Below are 13,276 nucleotides of genomic sequence, written 5' to 3' on the forward strand. Positions count from 1 at the left end.
ACAGAGAAACCCTGTCTTGAAAAAAAAAAAGTATTTTGGGGATACACTGTTGCATGAGTCATCAATCAAATATCCAACAAGAGAAAAGAGGGGAAGGTCAACCGGACTTGCTACTAATATCATAATCTCCTACAAGAAAGAGGGGAGAGAATGGGAAATGAGAACATAAGGGAATAGGATAGTTGAGTTTGGGAAGAGACAAAGAGGAAGAGAAATGAAGCTATTTTGATAAAGGGAGCCATTATGGTGTTAGGGAAAAACCTGGTGGGAGGGAAATTCCCAGGGATCCAGAAGGATGATCCCAGCTAAGAATTCTAGCGATAGTGGAGAGGGTGCCTGACCTAGCATTCTCCTGCAATCAGACTGGTGAATATCCTAATTGTCATAGAACCTTTATCCAGTAACTGATGGAAGCAGATGCAGAAATCCACAACCAAACACCCAGCAGAGAATCTAGGATTCAGTTAAAGAGAGGGAGGAGAAAATATATGAGGAAGGAAGGTCAAGACCATGATGGGGGGGGGTCCCATTTGTTAATTGTTGTTCTCAGTGTCTGGGCTATTGGGTTTATATTTAGGAAGTGGTCTTCTGTGCCAATGCATTCAAGTGTACTCTTACTTTCTCTTCTATGAGGTTCAGTGTGGTTGGTTTTGTGTTGAGGTCTGCGATCCATTTGGACTTAAGTTTTGTGCATGGCAATAGATGTAGACCAATTTTCATTTTTCTACTTGTTCATAGTCAGTTATGCCAGCACCATTTATTGAATATGCTTCTTTTTTCCAATTTATACTTTCAGCTTCTTTGTCAAAAATCAGGTGTTTGTAGGTTTATGAATTGATATCAGTGTCTTCAATTCAATTCCACTAGTCTTTTCTTATGCCAATACCAGGCTGCTTCCATTACTGTAGTTCTATAGTAGAGTTTGAAGTCAGGGATTGTGATTCCTTCAAAAGTTCCTTTATTGCACAGGATTACTTTGGTTATCCTGGTTTTTTGTTTGTTTGTTTTGCTTTTCCATATAAAGTTGAACATTGTTCACTGAGAGAAACAATTAATAAATAGGACCTCCTGAAACTGAGAAACTTCTTGAAAGAAAATGACATTAATAACAAGGAAATCAGTGGCCTAAAGAATGGGAAAAGATCTTCTCTAATATAAATCAGAAGAGGACTGATCTCCAAATATACAAAGATCTCAAGAAACTTCACATTAAAAAATCCAAGAAAAATTGGGTACAGACCTAAACAGAGAATTCTCAACAGACAAATCTCAAATGGCTGGAAGATACTTAAGGAAATGCCCAACATCCTTAGTTATCAGAAGAATGCAAATCAAAAGAACACGGAGATTCCATCTTACACCTGTCACAACTGTCAAGATCACAAACACCGATAACAACTTATGCTGGAGAGCATTTGGGGTAAGAGGAACACTCCTTCATTGCTAGTGGTAATTAAAATTTGTGCAGCCACTTTGGAAATCAGTGTGGAAATTTCTCAGAAAATTAGGAAAGAATATAACTCAGAATCCAGCAATACCACTTTTGGATATATACCCAAAGAATGCTCAATCATACCACATAGATATGTGCACAACTATTTTCATAGCAGTATTACTCATAATAGCTGGAATATGAAAACAGCCTAGATGCCCCTCAACTGAAGAATGGGTGTAGAAATTATGGTACATTTGCACAATGGAGTACTACGTAGTGGTAAAAAAAGCAAAGGCATCTTGAAATTTGCAGGCAAATGGACGGATTCAGAAGACATCATATTGAGTGAGGTAACCCAGACCTGGAAAGACAAACATAATATGTGCTCACTCATAAATGGCTTGTAGTACATAAAGCAAAGAAAACCATACTAGAGTCCACAACCCCAGAGATCCTAGACAACAAAAAGGACCTTGAAAGACATTCATAGATCCATATGTAAGGAAAAGAGAAAAAGACAAGATATCTTGAGTAAATTTGGTAAATTAAAGCACAGAGGTGATGAGAGAGGATATACAGAGAGAAAGGAGGAAGGAAGTAGAGTGGAGAAAAATATATAGCTCAATAAAAATAATAAAAAAAAGATCATGATGGGGAAACCGACAGAGTTGGCTCTCCCAATTTCATGGGAGCTCATGGACTCTGCTATGAGAGCTGGGAACCAAACAGGCCCTATGAAAGTGGGTGACAGTTGTGTTGCTTGGTCTGTTTGTGAGGTCCCAGGAAGTGTGACCAGGATTTATACCTGGTTCATAAACTGGCTTTTTGGAGCTCATTCCCTATAGCAGGATACCTTGTTCAGTCTTGATGCAGGGGGCAGGGGACTTGGTCCTTCCTCAACTTGACCTGTGAGTATTTGTTGGTGACCCATAGGAAGTCTTACTCTCTCTGAGGAGTGGATGGGGAAGGGGAAGGGAGGAAAGATAGAAGGGGGAACTGTGGTTGTTATGTAAAATGAATTAAAAAATAGATATAAAGATTATATATATATATATATGTGTGTGTGTGTGTGAGTGATGACACATATCTATTTATAAGCCATTTAAAAGAATCATCCAGAAGAACCCACTTCCCAAAGGTTCTAACACCTCCCAACACCATTCATTAATCCAAGGTTAGAACAAGCTTCAATCACTGTAGAGCGTCTTGAAAAATTCAAGTCATACCCAAACTAAAGCACAGTTGTTTCAAATTCTTTTTCTCTCCACTAAAGCAATAAAAAATTTTAGGTGTATGTATATTTAAAATATCATTCTGGGGCTGGTGAGATGGCTCAGCAGTTAAAAGCACTGGCTGCTCTCCCAGAGGACCTGGGTTCAATTCCCAGCACGTAACTGTCTGTAACTCTAGTTCCAGGATTTCTGACATCTTCTCACAAACATACACGAAGGCAAAATATCAATGCATGTTAAAAACAAAGAAAAAAGAAAAAATGTCAACTACCCTGGATAAACAAAATTAAAATATCATTCTGGATCCACTTATATTTTTAAATATATATAATGCATATTTATATATTTATACTTTTGTAGGTATTTGTAAGTTTGCCTGGCTATACTCTTATGTAATACCTTTTGTATACACATATAGGTGTATATACACACACACACACCTGTAGGTGTATACACACACACACACACACCTGTGTACATTCTTTTAAGTCAGTGCCTACAGTTTCATTGAACTGATAATAATCAATCTTTCATTGAAGGGCACTTAGGTGTTCCAATACTTTATGCCATTAGAAATACATTTTCAGCACTTATAAAACAAAGTAATTTTTAATTACTATCCTCAAGTTAATAGCAAACCAATATTGAACATTTGGGTTTTTTTTTAACCCTGTTTAAAATCATTTTAATCATGGCGAAACTCTTTGATTTATTTTCTATCGTTTGGCTCTAATTAATTGAACCAATTATGATAGAGAAGCATTGGGGCAAAAATTCTCAAAATATGTAAATCTTTTCAAAAGTCATGAGTCGCCAAGATTCCAATGCAGTTTTAAATGCCTGGTGCCTGATCAATTACTTTCCATAAACAGTGGCAAGCACAGAGGGCAAGTTCAGAATTTTCAGAATTGGACTGAAGGGTGTTGAAAACTTATTTACAAGCATTATGCCTCTGCATTATTTGTTTATGTTTTAGGGATCCTCACCTGCAAACAGGAATACCTACCGTTTTGTTTTAATAAGGAATAGAAGAGGAATTTTCATTACACAAAGAATGTGTCTTGCATACCGTCCTGTCAGAGATTCAAATGCATAAATTTCTACATAAGTAGCCCTATATCTGTTGTAAACAGACTAAAGATAAACATTATGTCTATTAAGTCCTTCCCAGTACCTAGAGCATTATCTGGACCAGGAAAGCAAGCACTTTGACCATTGAGTACTCAACTCTGAAAGACAGCACTAGGTTGCCACTAAATTTTTATTACTCACTGTTGTCATCAATAGAATATTGAAAATATAATTTAGGCTCTATCCCAGACCTTATAAACCAGTATAGGAAGCTAAGCCCATTGTTTCTCAGGGGGTACAATGAGGAATTTGGATATTTATTGAACGTGCAAGTGCAGAATCGTAGGCTATAAATCTTACTAAAGAGTGAGATCTTACTTAAACAGCATTACTTGAAAGTTGACTTATCCAAACAGTGCAATTTAGCTTGCCAAGTGAGATTATAAGCTTTTAACAATGGCCACCTTGACAGAGGTGTATGTATTCCATTCTGCTAGATGCACCATTGGTCAAGTACCTGTGACGGGGAATCGCTGTCAGCCAATGAACCTGCTTTAAGGGGTGGGACCAAGTTAGGGCATAACCTTTTGGGTAGCTGGAGAAAAACACTGGGTAGCCCAGGGTTCATTCTCTCTGTGTGTTTTTCTCGCTACATAGCTAAGTTTGAACTTTTTGTTTTTGTTTCGTGAGTTTGCCCCTTATAATAAAGAAAAATATAATTGGTCTATCTTGTAGTTAGCCTGTTATTTCTCCACACAACATAATTCAACATACCTGTGCTGCCTTTGGTCCAGGTTTCAGAAACGACATTTCTACTCAGGATTTTCAGTTGTTCGTCACTGAGTTGAGAGGATAATAGTGGAATTTTCTTCAGCATCCTCCACACAATGTTCTGTTCATGGATTGTTCTGTGAACTGGCCTTAGAAAAGAATAAAAGAGAGATTATAAATTTACAGCGAAAAGAGAGAGAGAAGTAAAATAAAAAAAGAAACTAATGTATTGGAAGCTTTCAATTTCCAATTCTTTATTTTTATTTAGTATTGTTTCAAAAGAACTATAAGTAAACTACATTTGGTTTTATTAATCAATTTTCAACATCCTCTCTCTTTCTAATATTAAAATGTTCCATGATATTTAAAGTTCAGTAGAAACTTAATTACAATTAAAGACTGCTTTCATTTATTAAAAATAAAGACTTTTTAGGTTTAACTAAATAAGACTTTTTTAATTCCTACTTTTTATATGTGATCCTTAATAATACTTATGTATTATTAAATTTGGGTAAAATGAAACTTCCATTTAACTCGTAATGATTTAGTGTGCTTTGTATTGCTAACTTGAAGCAATGTGTTATTAACAGAGTGAAGTGGACAAATTTTGAAGCCTATGTGGAAGGTAAGACAGAAATGTGAAGAACAGTTACAAAAAAACAAGTGCTTCCCTTATCCCACTTAGCAAGAAAGAGTTGAAAATGAAAAATACTTGGCTATAAAAGGTCCATTAAGTCTTCTTGGTTAAATAAAGGTGTCTCACCTTATAGCAAAGGCCTAATGAAAAGTTCTGCTTCACATCTTAGTTATTGATCCAGAAGGGCTTCAGGGAAAGCTGAGTGTAGTGAAGGTGAGCAGACAAATAAACAGCCTTAAAAGCTGTGTCTGCATCACAGCCTTGGCTTTGGTTACCAGCAGGTAGATGACGCTGGAGGTTTTAGAAACTTTTATACATTTGAGGATTTAAAATGCTAAATATCCAGTGTTATGACCTGATACATTTGTAAGTCATTGAGCTTTGAAACCATAGCATATTTTATAGCAAACACCTTCAAACAGAACACTTTCTCCAATCCTTGTTAGATTTGTTCACTGGGATAAGAGATGAGAGAAAACTTCCCAGATAGTGAAGCCAAAAGGTATTCTTTCCCCAAGAACTTCCTCTTCATTGACAAAAAAAAAATCCAAAATCTAAATTTAAAATTGGTAAGACTATTAGGACAACAGTATCGATAAATCAACTAATAGAAACAGCATTGTTTTATGACCTAATACTTAGTACCTTCAATGTGATTCCATTTTATTATTTTTTGAGAATAGGCTATCAATGATAGGTTGTCTTTCCCTGGTCCCACCACTGTGCAGAAGAAAAGTACTTTTGTGTTAGTGGACCAGAAATTCCCAGGCTGGATCTCAATGGAGAGAAGGATGTATACTCAGGAGACACAATTTTGAGATGTAATCATGAATGAAACCTTTAGTTCTCATTTGGTGAAAGAATGAATATGCGTTAGAAAAAAGGCTATATGCAGATAGTTGGTAGCTAGAGAAAGACAAAAATCTTGAAAACACTAGAACTACCAAAAAATCAATTCTTGTAACATCTAGAGATCTATTAAGTTTAATTTTCATTTTAACGTTGACCAATAAGAATTGAACAGATTTAGAGAAGCATGGCTTGTTAAGTGGTCAAGATTTTAAAGTGTTCTATATGAACATGGAAAGAATGTGTATGTTCACCTAGTGAATATAAAATCATTTAAGTATGTAAGTATGTTCTTATCTATCAAAGGAGATGAAGATCTTATAACACAAATAAATAATAGTGACGTATATTATAAATATATTTATAGCACACATATGTGTGTATGCACTATGCTATACCTGTACATATAAATAGAAATAGGGTCTCATTTATAGTACTATGCGCCAAATAATCTTTCTGAAGATAAAACATAAGTATGACTCTATTTTACAAACTGAAAAGATAGTACAGTACATTATGAAATGATATGCTCTCAGTTTCAAGGCCAGAACCCAGGACAATGACAACAAGCTCTATCTCTCTTTGTCACTGTTTCTATCTGTATCTTTTTCTCTGTCTCACATACACAGGGATTCTTGTCTTTCCTGAACAAGTACATCTATGTATGGTGTCACAACTATGCAACTACCTTGGTGTGTTTTAAAAACACTGATTTCCTTGTAGTCATCTATCAACTCTGGTTCTTACACTCATTCTCTCCCCTCCTCAGTTATGATCCCTTATCCCTGGGCAACAAGTATGATATAGATACCATATTTATGGCTAAATACTCCACAATCTGTTATTCTCTGCACTGTGCCCAGTGCAGGTCTCTATGTTAATTGTCATCTGCTGCAAAAAGGAAGATTCTCTAATGAATGTTGAGAAAATGGGACTTACCGAAATCTACAAGACAGGAAGAAGTAAGTCCTAAGAGAAGAGTTTACAGCACAAAATACCTACATCAAGAAACCTGACAAAGTTTATACTAGTAACTCAATAATGCACCTGAAAACTTTGGGGAAAAAAACAAACAGAAACACACAACAGCACAAAAGAATAAATAAACAGGAAGAGATCATCAAAAACATTGTGAAATTAAAGACATAGAAACAAGTTAATTAATTAAATGAAGACTTGATTCTTTGGAAATGTTGGTAAGATTAGACAAATTAAACAAAAGAAAGATAATGTAAATTAATAAATTAAGAGGGAAAAAATGGCTAGACAGTTAAGAACGGTGGCTGCTCTTCCAGAAGGTCCAACACCCAAGTGACATCTCACAATCATTTTATCTCCTGTTCCGGGAGAGCTGAACACTCTTCCAGCTCCATGGGCACCAGGAACACATGTGGTAAACACACATACATGCAGAAAAAACACACATATATGAAAGAAAAATAAAGATTAATATATATTTAAATTTTTAAAAATCAAAAATGAAAAGGGAAATACTTCTGCAGATATTGACAAATTTCAGAAAATCATAAGGGCATATTTTAAAAGTCTATATTCAACTAAACTAAAAATTGGGGTAGTATTTCTATGATTTTCAAGTTTTATTTTTACTTTCAACAATATTTCCTAGGTTTTACTTTTCAGATTTTACATTTTTTTTTTCTTAAATTTCTTCTGAGTACTTTATGTTTTGTAGGCTGTTTAAAATAGCCTGTCTTTGAAGGTGTTCATTGCTAGTGTACAGATTGTATAATCATGTCCTACACTTTGTTGAGTCTGCTTATTATCTAAATTGATTCACTGGGTTGCTTAGGATATTCTCTACCAAAGATATAATGTGTAAATAGAGACAATTTTCATTTTCCTTCCTGGTGGATTTCTATTTCTTTCTCCCAATCCATGCTCCTTGATTGGACGTCTATTATAATGCAGAACAAGAGAGCCAGAATAGATATTCTCATCTTTTCCAAGTTTTAGGGAAGAAAAAAACAACAACTAAAAAATAAGTAAATAAGCAAAAAAAATTTCCTTGCTAGTTTTTTCTGTCCAAGCATTTCTGAGGCTCATTAAGAGTCACAGAAGAAAGCTATCCTTCTGCTGTCTCTTTAATATCTCATAAGGCAACATCATCTGAACTTACCTCTCATGGTTAAGTTGACATCCTCCCTTTTTCCTCCATATCTACAGCTGTGCACACACAGGACCTAAATTTTATAGAACTTCACAAGTCTGTTGACTTCGCACTCAGCTAATTCTTCATACATCTTGCTCATGAGACTTACTACCTTAGAAAACATTTCTGATGCATAGAAAATTGATTATGGTTTTTTTAAGATTCCTAAATTATAGCACTATTTTGCTTATATTTTTCTCAGATGTATAAAGGAGATGAGGCTTTTGCATTTTTTTCTAAATCTGATTTAATCTTTCTAATAACTTAATCTACTAGGATGAAGAAGAAATCAAAAACAAAACTCCTTCCACTATCTATTAACAATAACGCACCGTCTAACATAAATAGTGCCTGTCCTATATAAATGTTAAAGATTCACAAAGTTTAGCTTCCTGTATTAGCTGATTGATGTAGACTGCCCAGCTTTTCAGTAAAGGGCAAAAATTGATTTTTTTTTTTAAAAAATGTAACAAAAATGGGAAAAACATTAAAAATAAGTCTATGAGAAGTTAAAATTAAAGTAATGTATTTTTCTGGGTTGATGATAAATTATTCAGGTTTTAGTCATTTGGTAGTTTGCTGTGCTATTTTACTCTTTTAAAAATATATTTGTAGGCAGAAGCTGCTCATTCCTTTCCCAGCAGCCCAAGCCTGAATAATCACATAGAAACTATATTAATTACAACACTGTTTGACCTATTAGCTCGGGCTTCTTTTTAACTAACTCTTCATCTTAAATTAATCCATTTCTATTAATCTGTGTATCGCCATTATGTTGTGGCTTACTGGTAAGGGTCTAGTGGGCATATTTCTCCTTCAGCAGCTATGTGTTATCTCCTTGATTCCACCTACTCTCTCCTCTCTCTCTCTCTCTCTCTCTCTCTCTCTCTCTCTCTCTCTCTCTCTCTCTCTCTCTTTGAAAGAATACAAGCTATCTTTTTAAATTTTACATAACGATCCCAGTTCCTGTTCCCTCCCTTCCTCTTATACACTCCACCTCACTCCCTACCTTACCCCATCTCAAATTAACCCACTTCTATTACTCTGTGTATTGTCATGAGAATGTGGCTTACTGGTAAGGGTCTGGAGGAAGTCTTTCTTCTTCATGGATTATATGGTATCAGCTTTCCTCTGCCTGCTCTCTCTCAATATCTCTGTTCAGATTTCCTGCCTGGCTTTGCTCTGCTAAGCCATTGGCTGAAACAGCTTTATTCATTAACCAATGGCAATAAAGCATATTCACAGCATACAGAGGGGAAGCCCACATCATATCTTTGTACTGTTTATGAAGGATATATTTTAATTACATTTTAGTTTGTCATAATCAGGTCTAACCCAACAAATTCTGCAGCATCATTGCCCTAACTCTAGCTCCACTTACCCCTACTTACTGACACTGTTGAAGTCACTGTTGTGAAGACTTGCTTTAGTGGCCCAGTGTCTAGCAACCCTGACTTTGCAATAGTTCTTCCTGAGATAAAATTTTTGCCTGTCATTTATTTTCTTTTTTTGTCATGGATAAGTTATTTGTGTATGCAATATTACCACCTTAAAAAGTAATTGAATTATGAAGTATAAGTCCTTCCAGCTTCTGATTTTTATATAGTATGAAGACAAAGGTATAAAACGATTGCATTCAATTTTAAAACAGAATATTAGTTATAAGAGACGTCTGCATTATATTCTTGAAAGCTATAGTAAGCTACATAATATCCTATTCACAAAATGTAATACTTTAAGTATTTTATTATAATTTATAGTTTTATTTATATTTTTAACATGGTATCAAGTGTTTCTTTCTACATATAATATTTTGGCTAAAACATATATGAAAATTATATGCCTTTTCTCTTCCCATTTTATGAGTTATCCCTAGATTCTGCAATTTTTTGGTGTGATGTGTCCCTCTCCCCTGCCTCTCTAGATGAGTCCAAATGACTGTTGCCAAGCACAACTTTTTGTTACACCTAAAATCAAACCTCTGTCTTGCCAACGTCAGGTTGGCTACTCTCTTGTGACTCTGTTAAGATAAGACTCAATATCAATTAGACCATGGCCACACCTGGCCTGAATTCTGTAGTTTTGATTTCCAAATTCTTATCAATTTAATACTTTCACTGGAGGAAAATGCAAGCTGCTGTCTGAAGTGACCTATATCCATGTCTTCTCTGCCTTTGGGACACAGCTCTCTCTCCATCAAACCTGCACAGCATACTAGATTTTACTGCTCCAAAAGCCCCTGTGCAAAGAATCCTCTAGAACATCCCAACCTACTGACCCACCTGCCCTGTTTCCACCAATCCCTTTATGCCCATTAACATCCTAAAACTGATACTCTTGAGTCTTATTCACCCACCTTCCTCCATTTACAATTCCCTTCATCTCTCCAAACTCAAATCCTCTCTTCTTAACTCCTACCACCCTCCTTCACTCCTCCTCATTTATTCCTTTAAGGACTCTATCTCCCAATCTCTTCTCTCCAGTCATACCCTACAGCATCCTCCTTTACCTCTCCTCTTCTCCTATTCACTCCTGTTCTCACTGCCATGCTTCTCATGAGAGAGGATTGTGTAGAGAATAGCCTCTGAGGGAAGGGCAGTTCAGCCCCAGAGTTGGAGAGGTCAGCGTAGAGGAGTGGGTATTCAAGTCATTACCTATAACAAGTAGGGACTGAGGGATGCTGGGAGAACCAGGAGGCCAGGTCCATCTTTGATATACTAAATGGGCAACCCAAGTCCTTTATCCCAGGGTTTGAAACTTAACAATTTCATCGAGGATGTAGCTAAATATAGCAATTTAGATGTAATCACTCCAGCAAAGGCCAGCCCATTTCTCCAAGTCCAGTTTATTAGCTAAAGCTGCCCTTACATCAGTCCCAAACTCAGGCAATTACAAAAGGGGGATAACTCAGAAAAGTAAGCAAGCCAGTGCCATAGTAGCCCCTGAAAGTGGAAGTCAGCATCTACATGGAGAAGGGACATTTGGAAGGAAAATTACATTATATCATTTAAGGGAAAACACTGCTCCCATCTCTTCTTAGGCAGCTGGCAAAACTGGGTTTCCACCTAGAACTAGAAATACCTTTACCTTTTCATATGTTAACTTAAATTCCAGTGAATGACTAACGTTTACATTTCCATTGTTACCACAGAAACAGAAAGAGAGTCCATAGCTTCAATAACCTGAGCTACTGTAACAAGACCAGGCTTAAGGAAATAATTTAAATCCCCAGGAATCAAAGGTAAATGAAGAGAATCATCTCCTGTACATCATCTTTCACACATACATACATACACACACACACACACACACACACAAACACACACACACAAAATCACAGTAAATAAATGTCATAAAAACTAAAAAAAAAAAAAAAAAATACGTGGTTGTCTCTCAAAATGACATTTTTCTCCAAGGATCCCCTTTTTATCCTCACATACTTTTAAGTAATTGACTTTAAAATTCTTACTAGGATGTAATATTCACTTAAACTTTTTCCTGAATCACTAGTCATTAATAAGCACATCACTTTCTCTCTGACTCTCTTTTGAATTTCCTCATCAGTCAAGGATGAATGAACAGAATAACAATTGATTTTATTTGATCATCCAAATTCACAGGACAAATGCTGAACACTGTCTGCTTCCCCAGAAATGTAGTTTGGTCATTTACAGACTGGAGATGTGGGGCGCAGCATGACTGCTCCCTCATTGCCAATCTCTGCAAAGATGGAAGTTGCAGAAATGAAGACATTGACTTTAACTCTCTTTTTAGTCTTTTAAAAATCAAACTCTACTTTTAATATTTAAAAGTAGACTGCTGTGTGTGGAGCAAATGTCCCAAGTGAATAAATACGTAATGAGCAGACCAAGTTCTGAGTGAGTATGTATTATTGACAAGAACAAATGTCCTGGACCTCAGGGAGTGGCAAAATGATCAATCCACTGGGCCAGGCTCAGGGAATTAGCAGAGTGTTCCTTTAGTCAGCTGTAGATGTTGACAGACTGTACAGAAGCAAGAGGTACAGCTTCCTCCTCAATCCTGACAGTCCCCCTATAGAGAGCTACTAAGACTTACTGAGCCAAACTCCTCCTCCTGAGCTGAAGTTCTGAGCCATTGCAGAGGAAGCACCCTCCATTAGGGTAAGTACATGTGTTTGTTGTTACTTCAGTGTCTGCAATTTCTTCATTGCCACATTGCCCTAGACACTTTTACTGGACCTTTCCTTATTGTGCATGATGAAATTCTAATGTGCTATGGGAAATGCTCTCGAAAGATTTGTCACTTATGTTGGTTTAATAATATACTGATTGACCAGTAGTCAGGTGGCAGGAAGTATAGGTGGGGCAACCAGATTAGAAGTATTCTGGGAAAAGAAAAGGCTCAGCCTGCAGTCATCACCCAGATGCAGAGGAAGTAAGATGAGAATGCCTCACTGATAAAAGGTACCAAGCCACATGGCTAATATAAACAAGAATTATGGGTTAATTTAAGTTGTAAAATCTAGATAATAAGGAGCTTGAGCTAATAGGCCAACCTGTTTATAATTATTGTAGGACTTGATCTGTTTTTTTATGGGACTGAAAAGCTAAACTACTAGGGCAAACAGAAACCTTTGTCTACAGAAACTACACTAGTACTTCGAAGGTGTCTTCCTTTGTTGCCTGGAAAGGTTGTCTGAGGTTTTTTTGTTTGTTTGTTTGTTTGTTTTGCTTTTTTACTTTCTTGTGGAATAAAAATAATTTAAAACCCAAGCTCTTGTAGAATCCCAGTTGAAAAAAATAATAAGATTGTGTGTTTTCTACATTTCTACATTGTTGATCACTGAACAAGTTACAAAGAATTTCTCTACATGTTTGTAGGTCCAAAACAAAACTTGCAAATTTTGAGACTCCTTTTCACACACTAAAGAGCAACCACAAGAATCTTTTACAAATATAGGCTATAATGTCAGAGTGTTTTACAACAGCAATGTCAAGAAATGTACAAGGGAGTTAAAACACACTTTAAATTCACCCATCACACTTTTTTTGTTTCTATAGCCTGCCTGCAAAGAGCAGGGTTGGCGCCTTGTTTGCGACCTGCCCACCCAGCACAGAGGCCTGATCTTC

The 13,276-nt window shown here is 36.2% G+C and overlaps 1 protein-coding gene across 1 annotated transcript in view; it reads right to left on the reverse strand.

Annotated features, from left to right (window-relative positions):
* Nucleotides 1-13,276, reverse strand: part of Cnbd1 (cyclic nucleotide binding domain containing 1) — a 246,200-nt gene that overhangs the window by 95,934 nt on the left and 136,990 nt on the right. The window contains exon 5 of the mRNA XM_005362341.2: nt 4,513-4,658. Within this exon, the coding sequence (XP_005362398.1) occupies nt 4,513-4,658 (146 nt within the window). The remainder of the gene's footprint in view (nt 1-4,512; nt 4,659-13,276) is intronic.

Source organism: Microtus ochrogaster, linkage group LG5 (assembly GCF_000317375.1).
Source record: "Microtus ochrogaster isolate Prairie Vole_2 linkage group LG5, MicOch1.0, whole genome shotgun sequence".
Taxonomy (NCBI): Eukaryota; Metazoa; Chordata; class Mammalia; order Rodentia; family Cricetidae; genus Microtus; species Microtus ochrogaster.